At 36.1% G+C, this 19,986-nt stretch overlaps 1 protein-coding gene across 1 annotated transcript in view; it reads left to right on the forward strand.

The window, feature by feature from the left end:
• LOC145690559 (uncharacterized) overlaps positions 1-19,986 on the forward strand; it is a 499,198-nt gene that overhangs the window by 280,486 nt on the left and 198,726 nt on the right. Inside the window, exon 2 of the mRNA XM_081765570.1 lies at positions 11,089-11,202. Within this exon, the coding sequence (XP_081621696.1) occupies positions 11,089-11,202 (114 nt within the window). The remainder of the gene's footprint in view (positions 1-11,088; positions 11,203-19,986) is intronic.

A 19,986-nucleotide genomic window follows, 5' to 3' on the forward strand; every position in this document is an offset into this window, starting at 1 on the left:
TTTTTAGGTGGGAGGCTGCCGTTTCCCGAGCCCACCACTTCAAAACCCTTATAACTTCGTACCCGAAGTGGTACAAACGAAAATTTTTTGCGGTACATTCCGGTACAAACGTAGCACAAACGATTGGCATAGGTTTTGTTTCGAAATTTTACTGTAGGGGGTTTCCGTCTCCAGCCCCCCACTTTAAAACCCTTATAACTTCGTACCGGAAGTGGTACAAACGGTAATTTTTGCGGTACATTCCGGCATAAACGTAGCACAAACGATTGGCATAGGTTTAGTTTTGAAATTCCTAGGTGGGGGGCTGCCGTTTCACCAGCCCCCCACTTTAAAACCCTTATAACTTCGTACCGGAAGTAGTACAAAGAAAAATTTTTGCTGTACATTCCGGCACAATTGTAGCACAAGCGATTGGCATAGTTTTTGTTTCTAAATTCCAAGGTTGGAGGCTTCCGTTTCTCTAGCCCTCCCACTTTAAAACCCTTATAACTTCGTACCGGAAGTGATACAAACGAAAATTTTTGCTGTACATTCCGGCGCAGACGTAGCACAAACGATTGCCATAGGTTTTTCTTTCGAAATTCCAAGGTGGGGGGGGGCTGCCGTTTCCCCAGTCCCCCAAGTTTAAAACCCTTATAACTTCGTACCGGAAGTGGTACTAACGAAAATTTTTGCGGTACATTCCGACACAAACGTAGCACAAACGATTGGCATAGGTTTTGTTTTGAAATTCCTAGGTGGGGGGCTGCCGTTTTTCGAGCCCCTCCACTTTAAAACTATTATAACTTCTTACCGGAAGTGGTACAAACGAAAATTTTTGCGGTACATTTCGGCACAAACGTAGCACAAACGATTGGCATAGGTTTTGTTTTGAAATTCCTAGGTGGGGGGGCTGCCGTTTCCGAGCCCCCCACTTTAAAACCCTTATAACTTTGTACCGGAAGTGGTAAAAACGAAAATTTTTGCGGTACATTCCGGCACAACCGTAGCACAAACGATTGGCATAGGTTTAGTTTTGAAATTCCTAGGTGGGGGTGCCGTTTCCCCAGCCCCTCACTTTAAAACCCTTATAACTTCGTACCGGAAGTAGTACAAACGAAAATTTTTGCGGTACACTCCGGTACAACTGATTGGCATAGTTTTTTTTCGAAGTTACGAGGTTGGAGGCTGCCGTTTCTCCAGCCCCCCCACTTTAAAACCCTTATAATTTCGTACCGGAAGTGGTACAAACGAAAATTTTTTGCGGTACATTCCGACACAAACGTAGCACAAACGATTGGCATAGGTTTTGTTTTGAAATTTTTAGGTGGGAGGCTGCCGTTTCCCGAGCCCACCACTTCAAAACCCTTATAACTTTGTACCCGAAGTGGTACAAACGAAAATTTTTTGCGGTACATTCCGGTACAAACGTAGCACAAACGATTGGCATAGGTTTTGTTTCGAAATTTTACTGTAGGGGGTTTCCGTCTCCAGCCCCCCACTTTAAAACCCTTATAACTTCGTACCGGAAGTGGTACAAACGGTAATTTTTGCGGTACATTCCGGCATAAACGTAGCACAAACGATTGGCATAGGTTTAGTTTTGAAATTCCTAGGTGGGGGGCTGCCGTTTCCCCAGCCCCCACTTTAAAACCCTTATAACTTCGTACCGGAAGTAGTACAAAGAAAAATTTTTGCTGTACATTCCGGCACAAATGTAGCACAAGCGATTGGCATAGTTTTTGTTTCAAAATTCCAAGGTTGGAGGCTTCCGTTTCTCTAGCCCTCCCACTTTAAAACCCTTATAACTTCGTACCGGAAGTGATACAAACGAAAATTTTTGCTGTACATTCCGGCGCAGACGTAGCACAAACGATTGCCATAGGTTTTTGTTTCGAAATTCCAAGGTGGGGGGGCTGCCGTTTCCCCAGTCCCCCCAGTTTAAAACCCTTATAACTTCGTACCGGAAGTGGTACTAACGAAAATTTTTGCGGTACATTCCGACACAAACGTAGCACAAACGATTGGCATAGGTTTTGTTTTGAAATTCCTAGGTGGGGGGCTGCCGTTTTTCGAGCCCCTCCACTTTAAAACTATTATAACTTCGTACCGGAAGTGGTACAAACGAAAATTTTTGCGGTACATTTCGGCACAAACCTAGCACAAACGATTGGCATAGGTTTTGTTTTGAAATTCCTAGGTGGGGTGGCTGCCGTTTCCGAGCTCCCCGCTTTAAAACCCTTATAACTTTGTACCGGAAGTGGTACGAACGAAATTTTTTGCGGTACATTCCGGCACAAACGTAGCACAAACGATTGGCATAGGTTTTGTTTTGAAATTCCTAGGTGGGGGGGCTCCCTTTTCTCGAGCCCCTCCACTTTAAAACTATTATAACTTCGTACCGGAAGTAGTACAAACGAAAATTTTTGCGGTACATTCGGCAGAAACGTAGCACAAACGATTGGCATAGGTTTCGTTTCGAAATTCCAAGGTGGGGGGCTGCCGTTTCCCCAGCCCTCCCCCCACTTTAAAACTCTTATAACTTTGTATCGGAAGTGGTACAAACGAAATTTTTTGCGGTACATTCCGGCACAAACGTAGCACAAACGATTGGCATAGGTTTTGTTTCGAAACTCCAAGGTGGGGGGGCTGGCGAAATGCACCTCGTTGTGCTCATTGTTAAAAGGCTCATTGTTTGATACATTGTTTTACTTGTAGTCATTCGCAGTTAAAATCTAAATTTTTACTTTTAATTCAAGTAGAATGTTCTTTATACGCAACTTTTCATTTTATTCATTGTTTATAGCTTTATATCAAGTATATTTATATAAAAATAAGAACTTTTTGATGCTTTCTTAATTAAATGTAGTAATTATTTTCCCTTGGAAGTATTCATTTATTTCAATTGACAAAAGTAAAATATCGTTTCCGTTTATAAAATATATAGAAATTCTCCTCCCAAGGATTAAACGTGAAACTTAACAGTCATGAGTCAAACAATTTACCCGTTCTATACATCCTTGCCTAGCTGTTTCTTCCTTTTTAGCAGAGCAGGTAAAACTTTTCTGCTCATATATTGACCCACAGGCTGCATTGATTCCCATATTATGTTTTTGACTATATTCTATCGTTTCTGCGCTATGTATATTCGGTCTTGAATGTGGTTCACGGGGTCTCTGGTTCGATTCTCGGTGCGAGTGCATTGAATGATACTGTAATTCGGATTCCGTCTTAAACTGTAGGTTCACATATCCTCGTTGCCAAAAAGGGACGATACACTTCAATAATCTAATATAAGTTTAAGAAAATTTAAAGTTTAAAACCTTCATGCTCTTTACGTTTCATTTAAATTACAGATTGCCCTCCATCTGAAGTGAAATAGTTCTATGAGTTACTCTATAAGAGCATTATCCGCGTGGGCGTGAAGTAATCATATCTGGGCTGGAGAAACACCCAGCTTCGATTCCCGGAGGAAACTCATGTGATTCGGAACCTATGTCTCCCAAAGCAATCTTGAGCCTGCATTTCATATAGCTTTGGTGCTCAAAGAGAAGGTTAACCTTCAAAGAAACCAAACAGAATATTATAATGGCCGATCAATTATGAAGCCGGTAACTTTAGAACTAAACTTAAAACTTAAACCTCACTTTTCTAAAAGAAATTTCAGGCAACTTTTGTAGTTTGCATACGTTGATTTAATTCAGAATTACTAGACAGTAATGCCTATAACAATTTTAAAATAAATTGAAATCCAGTGTAAATTCTGACTGATTTTTATTAGATTAAAAAGTCTACGTTGATAATAATACAAAGCGAATCAATGCCGAACAAAAGATAAATAAAATATATTGCTTAAAGTGGAAACTGAATTATTATTCGGGTTTCATACAATGTTTGGTACCGTTACTGGTTTTTGAACCCGCGAACACATGAATGGAAAGAATGAGTATTAGCCACGTAGCTACGAACAGGTTCGGTGCCTAAGATATATCTTCAATCAAGAATAAAGTGGAAAATAACAACAAGAAAAGACAGGCTGTGAGATTGCGCTATCTATACATTCTGAATTTCACACAATTTATTTCGAGACTATCGAGACAAGATTAAGACTGAGAGTGCTATTTGTCGATTGAAAGGAGACTTTAATGTATGCAGTCTCCTCTCGTCTCGTTTCGATACTATTCCTACTTCGGGGATTGTTCTGTCGTAACTGATCGTGTGACGAAGCTTCGTAAGTAATCGTATAACCTATTTAAATATTTGAGAACTTACCCCCCTTCCACATGACATCATTCTAACAAAAATTACCAGACGGGTCCCCTCCTTATGATAGTTATTTTCTTACAACAGAGAATGAAAAATATAACAGCTATAATGATGATCGCGCATAATCATGCACAAATAAAAGCAAGTAGTGTCGGACTCGGCGGCGTAAATAGTTAATGCTTAGGTACAGCGTTTCTCAACCGCTGTGTCGCGACACATTGACATGTCGCGAATGCATGTCAGGTGTGTCGCGAGATTTTCTGATTCTGATGGTAATATTTCTTTCTCATATTTCTGATTAAGAGGCATGGAGTTTCTGGAGTTTCTTTCATGTTAATATATTTCTATTGAAGAAGCTTACATAATTTGCTTGTGAGATTTGTGTATCATATTCGTTACATAATAAAACATGTATGTTAGGGTGTCCCGTATTTAGGGTAATTTCGTGTTGCGATACGGACATCCGCTAAATGTATTCTATATGACCGTAAACACGCATTAATGAAACAGCAGCTCCCTACGAGAACGTTAACCCATGCCGACTTAACGACAAAGTCATGAAATAACGTTTCCACATTATAATATAATTTAAAATGTCCAAACGTGATAACGGAGAAATTAAAAGAGACAGAGAAACGAAACTTTGCACGAAGCAGCTAGAGAAACGACCACATCTGCCTGTGTGTTGACGAACATCACCGGATGAAAAGTGTTCCCAACCCAAGAGAAAGTTGTTTTTTTGTAAATCGAGTGACCAAAATTCGATATCATCGTTGGAAGCAACAATGAAAATAAGAACAAAAGAGATGGGAACAGCAGATCAGAGTTTTGCAAATATTTCGAGAAATAACGTGGAACATGTGTTAAATGCAAACGCCATCACGCACACAAGGAGTGAGATACTAACGTTTTGTAGAAAACAAACTAAATACTTACAAGAATTGTTTACGCTGACTCCAAGTCTAGAAGGATCTGTTAAACAGTGTTGCCATCAACAGAAGAGAAAAGTTGAGTTGGGAAAAGGTACAAAAACTCGGAAAGATCACTAATGCAATATGGTTTAAAAGCTATAATGCAAGGCGGTAGAGCGTGAGCAGCAGATGGTACCTTTTCTTAACTCAGCTTTTCTCTTCTGTTGATATCAACAGTGTTTAACGGGCCCTTCTAGACTTGGAGTCAGCGTAAACAGTTCTTGGCAATATTTCATTTAAGGTGTAACATGTACGGTGTACCTCACTCCTTGTGAGTGCCACACCGTTTGCATTTAACACATGTTTCACATTATTTCTCGAAAAGTTTGCAACACTGGTCCGCGTTTACCATCTCTTTTGACCTTATTTTCATTGTTGCTTCCAATGATGATATCGAATTCATTCGATTTAGAAAAACAAAACTTTCTCTTGGGTTGGCAACACTGTTCATCCGGTGATGTTCATCAATACACGGGTAGATGTTGTCCTGTCTCTAGTTGTTTCGTGCAAAGTTTCGTTTCTCTGACTCTTTTAGTTTCTTCGTTATCACGGTTGGACATTCTAAATTATATTATAATGTGGAAACATCATTTCTAGACTTTGTCGTCAAGTCGGCACCGGTTAACGTTCTCGTAGGGAACTGCTATTTCACTTAGGCGTCTTTACGGTCACATAGAATACATTTAGTAGGTATGCGTATCGTAACACGAAATTACCCTAAATAAGGGACACCCTAATGTATGAGACTATTTTATGTGCTTGCTTTTTTGCATCTAGGAAAACTCACATGTAGGGGTGTTGCGAAAGTTTGAAACATATTTTGGTGTGCCCCAAAGGATAAGAAGATGGAGAAACGCTACCTTAGTATACAGTTCTGTTCACAAGAACCTAGAAATCCTTTCAGAGACTAAGTCCAAAAAAGTGAGCCTAGATCCATAAAAGAATATCGCATTTTCCATTCGTTCTCTGTATAGACACTAGTTGTAATTATTTGTTCTGAAGGTAGCCAAGCGTGGTGAGGCACTCAGTCTTCGTAAAGAGCTTGTGAAGAATATAATCTCGATCTCAGACGCTTTTGTATTTATTTTTTAAACATGAAGTTCTGGTGAAACAATTAAGTGTAGTATTTGTTAAACATGTATATTTCAAATTTAATACTTTGATGTTAAAATTAGTGTTTATTACGTATATTGTATTTTATCTTTACTTTAGTTATAAGACTTTTATGTTTAAAATCTAGAATAATCAGTGAAAGTTAGTTGGGTGTGAAATTAAACTGAAATAAATGCAAATAAGCAAGTAATTAGAAAACTATATGCCAAATTAATTTTATATATGATAAAATACGTTTCCTCTTCAAATATTTGATAACCAATTAATCATACAATATTGACAAATTAAAAAAAATATTTTAGATAAAGTACACTTACTGCAATGAAGTTAACTTTATTTTCTTTACTATCATGAATATAGATATCCATCAGTTACTGTAAAACAAGGAGTTTTTTATTTCCAACTTTATCAATAATTTCCATATCGTTTTCGCCTTTTCGTAAACAATACCGGATATGAATTTTTAAAATTTTGGTAATTTGTTAATGAAAAAGACGTACGAAATTTCCACTAGTAAGAAACAATACAGCGTGGCCCATAAGTAGGTATACACCCTGCATTGATCAACTATAACATTCTAGTTTATGGGTTTATTTGCTTCTGTTCTTCCGAGCTTGAGATGTAAGTAAAAATATATTAAGAACAAATAAGAAAAAAACTAAGTCTACGTGATGGATAACAATGAGAAATAATACAAAATGCAATGAGCTGATCAGTACGGTTCTGTATATCTACTTTTGGGGCACCCTGGTATATTTCTGTTGTGAGGTAACGTGTTAATAATACGTTTGATGCAACTGTTAAGAATATAAACTAATCATCCGACATTAACTTAGTAATTATCAGCTACTGTTTTTTCCAAAAGAACAGGTGTCAGAATAGAACAGAATCCCAGATCTTTTACTTAATATTCTTATCCTTCATTCTTTCTTGAAGAGAGATAGGAGAAATGGAAAAACTAGAGAAAATAAAGTGGGGCATATATATTATTAAACCATTCTAGTAGGCAGCCTTAAAGAATCGAAATGTTATTTGTCTGGAGGTGGTTATGTGTTGTTAATAGGAACAATAAAATTAACGTTTTCGTAAGTTGTTAATTTGTATGAAAATACTAGCCAGGTGGAAAAAGTGGCTATAAGGACAGACTCTATCAAGTCTTCTATCCAAGTTATAATGTAGACCGCGTAGATGTGGAGAAGAATGAAAAAATCAGCCGGAAAAAGAAAAGACAGTGGTCTGAGGCACTAGATTGCAGCCACAAGGAGTGATAGTTAAGGGTTCGAATCCTTCTAAAAACCGGTTATCCCTTCATGTCCTTGTGTGTTTATATGTCTTTTGTTTTCTTAATTCAAATGAATTCTCTGGACTGTTGTTTCTTCATGAAAATTCAGTATTTCATCATGACCGAAATCAGAGTGTTTCGTTGTTATTACAACATTGAGATCGTAAAAGTGTGCAATTTGATAAATACACTTCACATCGAGGCTTTTTCCTTTTACTTAAGAGTGATGTCCTAGAATAATGGCTTAAGCGTCGGTTTTACAATCTCGGGGTCCTGGGTTCGATTCCCTCTGAGATAAATAAGGAAATTTTAACATTAGTAATATTGTTACATCCGATAACGATTTTCGTGTTGTGTGAAATAACACGAAAAATGTTCAAGTTTTCTCGGTCTTCGACTTAAGACAACTTTCATTACAGAACACGATATAGAAATATGAAACACACAAAATAATTTTACAAAATGACGTCATGCTTCCTACTTTCTGCAACCTAACGTGTTTAGCAAACAAGTGACAAATACATAACACATCCTTAGCATGGTTCAAAAATACCACCGATCAAAAACAAACGTTATTGTTTCCTACCAATTTTGGAATTTCCCTGTTTTCTACTTCTACTACTGCTAGAAACAATAATATATATTTAAATTTTAATTACCTATAATATACTCATTGTTTCTTAAATTATTAATTTAACTGTCCCTTTATTAATAACCTGAAGTGCCCGGCGCTGCACGGGAAGAATAAGTTTATATTTCAAAGATATGTTTGAGATTCGTTTTTCTGATTAGCATACATATTTGTATCAAATGAAATAGTATGAACGCAGTTTCACCCAGAAACAAATGAACAAACTTCACGCTAGCAAAGAGCAACGTCTTGGACTTCAATGGTACCGGGAGTGTCATTATTCAACTCAGCGACCTCAAAAACTATGAGTTCGACAAACATATCGTTAGTTCTGGAATTTTTATTTTTCACCCCTTGACCCCTATACCAATTGAGGATGAATTTTGTTTCAAACGCCAACGGGTGATTCACCATTCATCTCAGTGATTCCGGGAAATATTGATTAAACACTAATATCTTTAATTTTGGACTTCTTATTTTCACCCCTTCCCTTCAACCCTCATACCGATAGGGATAAACTTTGATGTGAACGATATTAAGGGTATCACAATCCATTTCAGTGATCTTAGAAACAATGGACGTGACATTGATATAATTCATTTTCGATTATTTTATGTCCCTGTGTCCCCTATGCGACCGCTAGAGGTTATACGGGTTTCGATTCCCGGTGGGACTTGTGTGGTTCAAGTTCCACATTAGGTTGTAGATCCACATCTTATATACGTCAAAGGAACGCTGAATGAACGCTATATCAGCTCACCTCGTGAGATACTCTATTTTTGCAAAATTTCTAAACCACTTTTCTCTGTTCGAACACCCTCTTCTTCTCTTAGGACACGCATAGGTTCAAACCGAAACATTCCTCATGGATGGGGAATACAAGGCTACTGTATTATCTGTCAAACAATTAAAGCATGTTTTTCGGGCGATAGTCCGCACCTTGCTGCTATCAACGGTACGAGAATAAAATATTAAACATTACCCCATATCACTTTGCGAGTACATTCATTTTTTTTTCTGATCGCTTAAAACCGTATTCTTGGAAACCGTAGCGAAATATGTATTTGGTTTCTCATGCATTGTACGAAAAGTACAAATAATGATTGCAATTAAAACCAAATAGGGAAAAGGATTCAATGTAAATTACTTTGCCTCCCTCGACAAATCACTCAATGTATCGCTTATTTCACAAACTCCGTCTCCGTCGTGTAAAAGTAACATTGTGAACTCGAGATCATGGGGTTGGCCGATTGATATCCGCTGAAGCCATATGTTTCTTGCTTTTTTTCCATTTTTTTAAAGGTATCCATTCATACGAGAAAAGCAAATTTAGAAATACAACATTTCACTTTGGCGGGCCCAATAGCGGGAAGAAATATTTTCATTTCTTACTGTTTAATCTGTGAACCATGAACTAGTGAATTTTATCGATCTTTTTATATAAAATATCCAGTGTGTTGACGTCGGCAACTACAGATCTTAAGTCGCAAGTTCAGTTTTTGACAAAGCAGTCTTTTTGTTATTTTGAAAACGACAAAGAAAAAGTCTCATAGCCGAAGCTATTGATAGAAGTAGAAGATATATGTCAGATGCTTCTTAGGTTTACATCTGAACGTAATAATGTTATTATGTTTATGGTTTTAGAAATAAAGCAAGAAATGGAGTATGGAGTACAGAAATGAAAACATTTTATGACAACAAGAAATGGAGTATAAATATTTTTTGGCTGGTAGCAATAATGAATGTGGTTCGCCCTTCTTCGTATTAATTGCTCCAAAATAGAAATGGACGAACTGAGGTAATATATCTCTTTTGAGGTTATAGTATGCCCATAAAGTGGTATCCATAAAACGTCTTTCTCATATCTCTAAACACTCTGCAATGTTTTTCCTATTCTATTTTCATTTCTAAAAGTTCCATAACGCGTGTTATGCCTTCTAAAACCTTCTAGAATATGTTCTAACGAAAACACTTGACCTACATAAAATGCCAGGCCTTCTCTAATATAAGCATACAGCCATGCCCTGAGGCGAGTAACAGTACTTTCTGTCAGCTTGGCGATATCAAGTCTTTTCCTACTCTCACCTGTCCTTCGAAAGGTTAATGCGCTTTGTAAGAGTAAAATGTATTGAAATTAAAATTTAAAAACTACTCTTTCAATATATTAAAATAAACCTGTAAAATAATGATTAATGCTTGTTTCAGCTTAGAATGTAAAAGAAAGATTTTAAATTTTATCATGTGAAGATATCTGTGGCTAAATTTTTATATTGGATTTTCAACAACGCTATATAAATTAAGTCTCTTGTACAAGATCTCCACAATTCAGAGGTCATTTGGAGAGAGCAATGGTTGATTGCCCCCCCCCCCTGAGTTTGGAAAGCACATACTTTTTTAAAAATAAATTGTATACTAATATACTAAACGAGGTTAAACTCTTATCTCGTTGTACAATTTTGCCTCCTCTTTCTGGCAAATATCTGAAATGACGTACTGTCATAAATCAACAAACAGCAAATTCAGTATCCAAAACGAAAGTTAACAATTATATTTAATACAAAATAACATTTAATTACTCATCTTAATAAAAGTTAATGTTCAACATTCTGACTACGATAAAATTAGCTTACTGCTTGTTGTCCGTTGAGTATCTTATGTTTACTATTTAATCATGAAATTTACTGAATAAAGTTGCGTGGATGTTTGGATTCATGTTTATTATATTAACTTTAATTAATAAAATTTATCAGGGAATTATTATGTCATATGTTTGGTATTGTAACTCGTAGAACTTAGAAATGTTTGTTCTGAAAAAAAAAATCATATAGTGTTTTCGTATTTTTTAGGCACCAGCATTTTAAACAATGTGAATCAAGAGAGCTTCGTAACCTCTGGACAACGCTTATCTTTGCGCCAACAAGTTGCAGAAGAATTAAATCATATTATGAAAGATCTCAGAAGTAAGAACATTTTAACTTTTAAATTTTTACTTTTACACTAGAAAAACTAAGTTGGCAATTATACCATTAGCATTCATTATTGATTACAATGATCGAGTTTTTCTTTTAGGGATTTTCCAGGTTAAGGTTCTGTTGTACTATTTTCTTATTGTCTTTTGCTCTTGCAATAATTTTTCTTCACGCAGTATAGTCTAAAGACGACAAAATCAAATTTGATAGTTGTTAGGCATTGATGATATTCCAATCTAACGTAACTTCAAGAAACAAGGCAGTAGAGGCCAATATGATATCCTTCTCATAAAAAATAATATCCTTGATGTAAGGCATACGTTGTCAATCAAAACCAACCCGACTTTCGTGGGGTTCAATTCAAATGTATCCTTTCCCAATGATCCAAACGCAATTTATGCTCGAATAGAAGAAAAAAGGAAAATAAGAAGTACAGAAATAGTAATCTATAGTGTTATATGAGTAGTTATAGTAAATTTCTGAAACACCTGATGATGTCTTCCCAAAGACCTAGTGAATCAAAACCAGAATAAAAGATACAGTTCAATTCAGCCCGCGCTACAGCTATTATTGAAACATTTATTTATGAAATATCACCAATATAATAGGCGTATTTCGAAAGCTCATCCCTTTGTAGAAAATCAGTAAATGCCCTTTGTGGATATTTTCAAGAGAATTGATTTATGCAATATTTATTATATATTACTGAACTATGGACAAAATTACCTGAGTTCCTTTAGAAAAGGTCGTTCTAAGAAAAACTCATCCCAAGAGTAAGCTAACATTTGTTTCCATGAATTAGCTGAGCTGTTTTGGGGAAAATATCCCTAAAAACACCCCAAGAGTAAACAATCCCTTCTGGATGTTTTAAAGCATAAAGGACTTACATAATTATAAAGCTGTTTAATGAAGCATTTATTTATGAAATGTGAACAAAATTTGCCTGAGTCGTTTTTCAGGAAGACGTCTGAAAGAGTAATCAGTTTATTCCGGATTATTAAAAAGAAATATAACTTCGAGTGTTGCATTGTAGAGTTGATCATGAGTTATAAACACAAAATGCACTAAAAACCATAAAAAAATATTTTAAAAACAATATTAACAAATTTCACAAAAACGCTAGAAAGGAAAAATAATAAAAACACAAAAAAAAAACAGACCAAAAATAATAAAGAGCTTAAAACTACAAAATAGTTCATTTCTATTACCTATAACAATTGAAGTCTGTACCAAGCCAAACAAATTGATACCTAATATAAAATTAGTTTCGATGATAATTAGTCTAGGCAAAATGCTGTTGAACAGAATATAAATTGCAATACAATTTCTGTTAATGGGTTCTTATGGGAAAATATCTGAGAAAAACGATGACGGTATACATTACACATCTGTGTGTACAGTGGGCCACAGAAATTCTTGATGTACAAAGTCCGCGAGATAGGCAACCCAACTAACGCCTGCTCCAAGATTAATTACGCCTAGTAGAGTAGCTAGAACAGCAGCATGAAGTTGCCCCCAACTGTTAAAAGAACAAATCGTAAAGTGCAGTGTGCGAATTAGATCATCTATATTGGGGGGGATAAAATTAGACCTACAGGACATAAAATCTGAAGGTGCAAATTTTAAAATGAGACAATAATGCCATACCCCATATATATAGGGCCTATATGGCATCTGTAATAAATAAGATATTTATTAATTTAATAAATCTACCGATACTAACTATGTACGTATATATTGTCTGACATATACACACCCCACCGAATCTTTCTGAACGTGTTTAAATGTTGTACTCACTCTTATCCCCGTAGCTCTCTAAGGTTTATTTAGTTAATAATTCGGTCCGAGCGATAACCATGATCACAAGCATGTGCTAATTGTTCCACTCATATTGAAATCTTCTACTTTGCTTTATTACATACAGGTTGCAAAAAAAGACTACTTCAGTCTTATGAAAACCATTAAAATTATCAGTTAAAACGGACATACTTTTTTTAAAAAAAGAATCTAGATATTAGTCTATCAAACAAGAAATGGATTGTTACTGCTCCCGATTTCTGAGATCGAGGTCAAATAGAAGGCCAAATATTTAAAATCTCTCGATTCAAATTTTGAGCTTGTGCTTCTACTCCCCGCTAAAGCTGCGCTCTTCACGACTTTTTCTTCGAAATATCGATTCCGTGATTGGGCTCAGGAGGTCAACACTTACAATTACTTTACTGTTAAGTTACAGATGAGTTGATTCACTGTGGGCTACGTTAGTGAATCAAATAAAGTAAAACATTTCATTGAAGTTTTTCAGACAACATTATTAGCGTGGATAGCAAACTGTGCAGCGAAAAGAAAGATGGAAAAAAGAAGTGTTAAATTTAAAGAAACCCCGCTCCAGTTGAAATGCTTATACGGACACGGACAATGACACGGAGAACCAGTCGTATTAACAAATGCTGAAACAAATATTCAATTATGCGCTTATTCACCTAAAAATCACCTTCACTAACACGTCTGCTCACTAGGAGCATATCCCCAGCGTGTACGTTAACATATAGTTACGAGAGAATACCTATATCTTAGATTTTGAGTAAGTTTTACAGTTTCAAAAGTTCATTTTCGTAACATGTAAAAGGCTGTTATTACTATGCTAATTATCACAAATAAATGCAAATTTGAGTTGCAAACACACAAACTACTAGGGAATGAAGACCATGTGCTAACAAAGAATACACTGGAAAATGAATAACATAACAAAACTTAAAGTAAGATGATAATCGATATAAATGTAGAGGATGAATATGACATGTCCGAACTTCGCCAAGTATGGTGGAAGAAGCTATTTGTTTACATCTTCTTGGCCAACCGCTAACAACATTTATAAATCCATATGTGACTTTGTTATGAGCAATTAGTACATTCAAATTCACGAACGATGACGAACTGAAGGGTACGAAGGTAGAGTTGCAAGTAACAACCGTAGTCATAATAATGTAGTTCAACTAAACAACGTTGAAAATAGTGGGTAATTAGGTGGTGAGTAGAAACGACCAAAACTGAATAGTTCACAGCGATCATTTCGAAATACTATTAGAAGATTAAACTTATAAGAAATGACAAAAATCAGTGAAATATAGAGTTATACTGAGCATAGCTCGGGGGAAAAGCCAGCGTCGCCGGTGGGGATATTTCAGCTGACTTCTTTGGGGGGAACAAATTGGGATTGATGGGGGAAATCCCCCTCATCCCCCCGGTAATTCGCACCCTTGTAAAGGGTGATTTTGCGCAGGAATGAGGATAAACGCTGGCTGACGAAATGACAAAACTTTGGATACTTGTACTCACAGTAAACAGCACAATACCAGAAAAAAATATACGGACACCAGAGGCGCCGATGAGTAGATGACAGTCAGGGGACTTAAATAATCTTATAATTAACTCAAATGAGGAATTATAAACAACTTACTTCAAATGACTATACATATATGCGTATCAAGTAATATACGGATAGATTATGCGGTATATGTAGTACGATATTTTTGTAAGTAAACACAAAGCCTTGCGCTGAGTTTTGAAACTATTAACAGTAGTCCTACCTGCAAATCAATTAAAATATGGATCGATCATTCGGGAAAGAACCCAGCCTCCAATCAAAATTTTGGGGGTTTAACAGGGCCTGAGCTCCTTGGTTCCGGCTCCACTGATTGATACGTTACACTGCTTCGAAAGAAGAACTTGTCCGATTTCATTATTCGTTAAATGACATTTGAAAATGCTAAATATTGGGATGCAGTAATTTATTTGTAAATATTAAAAATGCAAAATTCGATAACTCTCAAACAAGTTAGAAAACTTATCAGAACAGTCAAGGTTAAATGGCGTAAACACTGCAACGTCGATGTTGTAAACACAGCTTCACTGAGCACAAGATGTAGGTCTGGAAATCACAGGTACAATGTCCTTACACACCACATAACTGGGGAAATTCATTCAGTACAAATAATGATAGGAGTAGAGTAGAAAGGTTTATTATATTAACAACACAAAAATTAGGGGATATAGTCAATGACTGCCTAAAACACGTAAGATATGAGAGTATGGAAAATAATTGCATAAAATAATGGAATGAATAAAAATCGACAAAAAATCAGAAGGAATGCAAAAGTAATAGCTAAACCGTAACTGATACGTATATATCTATATATAGTAAATAAAAACTCCAATTCCAATAAAAATTTTAACTCTATAATCAAAATAATTATTACGCGGTAGGTGAAAAATTAATCTAGCTACCCATAGAAAGAACATATAAAACAACATAAAAGAACGTTGATTTCAGGTTTTAGAAAAAAGAATTGTGAAGAATTTAGTTCCACAATGTCCGACGTTTTGGCAGAGTTATAGCCCTGTGCACTGGCTATTAAAACCTTAATGAAATCAACATGACAGACTATCACTAAACACATTCCTAAATCCCTAACTAAAATATGCGATAAAAGAGAAAAATATCTTCTTTCTTCTTGCATGATGGTAAAAGTACGTGGACCACAGGAAAATGTGGAACCAAGTCCATTTTTCAAATATACAGAAATTCATATTATATAAAGCACAAATCTTCGTCATACATAAATCCCAAGTCATCTTCATGATGAAATACGTAAGTTCACTATATACACCGCAGGCAATGAAAAATTGACCATTCAAAAAGACACTAAAATGACACAAGAGGTTATAACAGTGTATATTCCTTTTAAAAGAATACATTTACTGAGTATGTTTCCAATAACTAATAACAAATCGTAGGATCAGATCAAAATAATGCAGGAAAAGAAAACTTCATTCTTCTTTACAACTACATTTGTGTCATAAAATGCATCTTCAAAAATGCAAAAAATCGTAGGAATTCCTTCTTTATTACTATCATAACATAGATAGCACACAAATATCAATTCACAGTTGCGTGTCTCCCTTGTTTTCATCTGCTAGGCATAGTGTATCAATAAGATGTTGATTTGGCGCCAAAATACTCACTATTCAGGTTATAAGCTGTTGATAAGATAACCAGGATAAAGAGACGTTCTGCAAAGTTAACCAACAGTTCTAAGTGACTGAAAAAACAATGATGTTTATATGAGTAGGCCTACTTCTTTTTCTTCTTTTCTTCCTTGTAATTGTTATTGCTGGTAAGACAGAAACACAAACAAACCAAAACAAATTCCATAATGACGTGGCCAGTGTCAAAACAAAAATCATCACCAACTTCACAAATGTTCCTAATTCATCAAATCTTCCTTTGAGAACCGTCTTTTTCTCCTTTTTTGAAAAAAAAACATTTAAGAGAAACAGTTTCCGCTTCTTTTACTTCTTCCAAGAGAAAATACACAGGTAAAAGACGCTGACAGAGATCCCAATTCTCCTTGTCAAAAATACACAATACAATACGATCTACATTGTCCAAATGATCCTCTAAATATTTTCGTGTATTTAACAATGCAATCCTTGCAGCAGGTTCTTTAGGAAAATGAAATGCGCCGGCAGCGATGCAGGTAAAAACAGCAGTTGAAAACTGATTTTTCAACACAAAATCTAAACAATTGTTATAACAATTCTCCAAAGTCTTTTTGTTCGCATCTCTGGGACCACACGTCACCAATACATGATCAGCGGGGAGATTATAATCCTGGAGCATTTCACTTGCCCTTGTTTCAAAGAACGTATTTTCTCACAATCTTTACGAAATTCTTCTCCTGCAGCTTCTTGGATACTTCAATCTGCTCCTCCTAATGGTATAAGTAATTCATTCGTGGGATTGACAACAGCGTCAGCTTTAATCGTAGCGATATCTCCTGGGAAAAAACTAATTTTCTTGTTGATTGCAGAATTGGGACCAAACTTCGAGTTCAAACCAGAACAATTCTTTCCTGTTTCAGTCCAAGTGGGTAATTGGTTGGCAATCACAGCCTCACGAAATTTCACAGATGGAATATCTTCTTCTTTTTCTATCATGCTCACCACAGTATTAAAAACAATTTCACAATGTTCTTCTTTATCCTCTCTCTTCTGTTTCTCTTTCTGTACTTCGGCACAGCAGGTATTCGTAGTAGCATTCTCCACTACGTCTTGTATATCCAAGTCAACGTCATCTTCTCCCTGTTCCTCGTTTTCCTTCTCCTGTTTCTCGTAGAACTTCTTCAACTTTTGTGCTGCAATCGAAACAACCTTCAATCTTCCTCGCGCAGTCTTGAACTTAACAAAATAGGAATTTGGGTGGTTAATATCCTGAATGATTCCTGGAACAAAATAACGTCCACTAAAAGCTCTGGTGGATCCTTTCTTCATGTTCAAGATCCACACCTTGTCTCCGACTTTGATAATGGGTTTCGAATGACGTTTGTCATAAAATTTCGCTGGCGTCTTATGTCTCTGGAACCATTTATCATTGGCTTTGTCTCGTATTTCTCCAAGTTGCCGCAAACTTTCAGCATTGTCCTTAAATTGACAGGGGTGTCTAAAATTGCTTCATGTAGCATTCTACATCTGAATCCATAAAAAGTTCAAAAGGGTTGTATCCAGAGGATAAATTGACAGTTAAATTGTGGGTCAACACGACAGATGGCAGCAGTTCAACCCATTTTCGTTGATCCTTATTACACAACGTAGATATCAGTCTCTGTTCAATGTTTCGGATAGCTATCTCAGCAGTCCCGTTAGCGTAATGAGCTTGAACATTTACAAATCGAATCTTAGCTCCAATCATTGCACACAACTCCTTGAATAAGTTACTAGTAAAGCATGGACCTTTGTTTGTGACTATTTCTTTAAAATACCATATTTCAAAATTACGTTTTCATAAAGAAAACTACTTACAGAAGACGCTGTTATATCTGCTAGTGAACCACAAATAGTATAACGGGTAGCAGTATCGACAACGACAATTAAATATTTGTGTCTCAAAATATTACTCGGGAAGTACACCCCTCCGATATCTATGAAAAGGCGATAGAAGGGCAGCACTTGGGGATTAGTTTGCAATGTACCATAAGCAGAACCAGGTTTGTTTTTGCTTGTCTGACAAATTAAACATACCTTGCATTTCTTGTAGATGTATTGTATCATATTAGGGAAATACATAGATTTCACTAAAAGGTCATATGTCTTAGAAAAATCTCCGTTACTTGAACCAATGGCAGAAGTATGAGCCGCATCAAAAACTTTATAGCGGAAAGAAACAGGTACAACAAATAAAAAATTTCATACCACTAGATGTTTTTTGTTTTCTATACAAAATTCCTTCTTTAACCGTGAAAAGAAATGCTTTTCTTTCAATTTTCGGATTTTTCTTTTCCTTGTTTTCGAACCAATCAAAAATACCCTTATAAAACGGATCCTTCATTTCTGCATCTCTAAGAGAAGGCTCGTCATTTAATATATTATTGCAGTCAGTAACAGTGGAAGAAAATACTCGAGGATCTTCTTCATTTTGTTGCTCGTCAGAAATGTCCCTGGGGGTACGAGAAAAACTAGAAAGAACATCAGCCTCTACGTTAAAAACCCAGATACATGTGTCACAGTAAAATTATATTGTTCAATAAAACTAAGCCACCTCGCAAATTTACCTACATTTTTGTCTGTTTCAGAAACAATAAACTCTTACAATCGGTTTTCAAGAAAAAGTGACGTTCTAGTAAAAAAATAACGAAAGGATCGAAAGACATATATAATGCTCAAAAGTTCAAGTTCATAAGGATGTCCAGATTTTTCACTTTTACTTAAGCTATGACTACAATAAGCAATGGCTTCTAACTCTGGGTCATCTGAAGAACATATGGATTATTTGAGCCCAGCTGCCAGACCGCGCGTTGATGCATCACAGAACAAGTATACAGGGTGCTTCGGATTATAATGCATTAAATGTGGCGATTTTATGATAAGGTCTTTAATTTTCTCAAAAGCATCTTGTTGTTTTTGTGTCCACTCAAACGGTACTCTTTCCTGAGAAGCGAGTTCAAGGCTCCGCGATTTCACAAAAATTAGGTAAAAATCGTCTTACAAAGCTAGCCAATCCTAGAAAACTTTTCACATGTTTTTTTCTCTTCGGACGTTCATAATTACCAATGGAGTCAGTTATTCTTTTGGAAATTCGCAAGCCATCGTACGAAATATCGTGTCACAAAATCGTTAGTGAAAAATAAGCCAATTTCGTTTTTTCAGGCGCAGTTTAAAACCACGTTCTGTAATTCGTTGACATAACTTCTTGGTGAGATTGATAACGTCCTCAAAAGTGTTTCCACCCCAGAAAAAATCATCAAGGTACCCAAAAACTTGTTCAGATTCTAGTCCTTCCGATGTCATTTTCAGTAATCTGTTTAAACTAGCGGAACTAGTGATATGACTCTGTGGGAGGGCTGTAAAACAAAAAGAACCAATTCCTGGGATTGAAAACGTAATGACACGTGGATATTCCTCAGTGATCTCCACCTGGAAGAAACAGCTGAATAAGTCGGAGCAGCACTGTTAGCGATACTTCCTAAAACGCGAAATGATGTCTTCTATCGATGGTACTGGATAACTGTCCGGTGCAATATAGAGGTAATGCCCGTGGCGTCCAAAACAAATCTGAAAGATCCAAACTTCTTTTTCACGAGAAGAGTAGGTGAATTGTAACGAGATGCACACCTCCTAATGACCTTTTGTTTGAGGAAAGTGTCAATCTGTTTTTTAACTTCATCTCTTAAGTGGAAGGGAATTGGAAACTTATTGGTGTGAACCGAGACGTCATCTAGC

This window comes from Thermobia domestica, chromosome 7 (assembly GCF_964235325.1).
Source record: "Thermobia domestica chromosome 7, izTheDome1.hap1.1, whole genome shotgun sequence".
NCBI lineage: Eukaryota > Metazoa > Arthropoda > Insecta > Zygentoma > Lepismatidae > Thermobia > Thermobia domestica.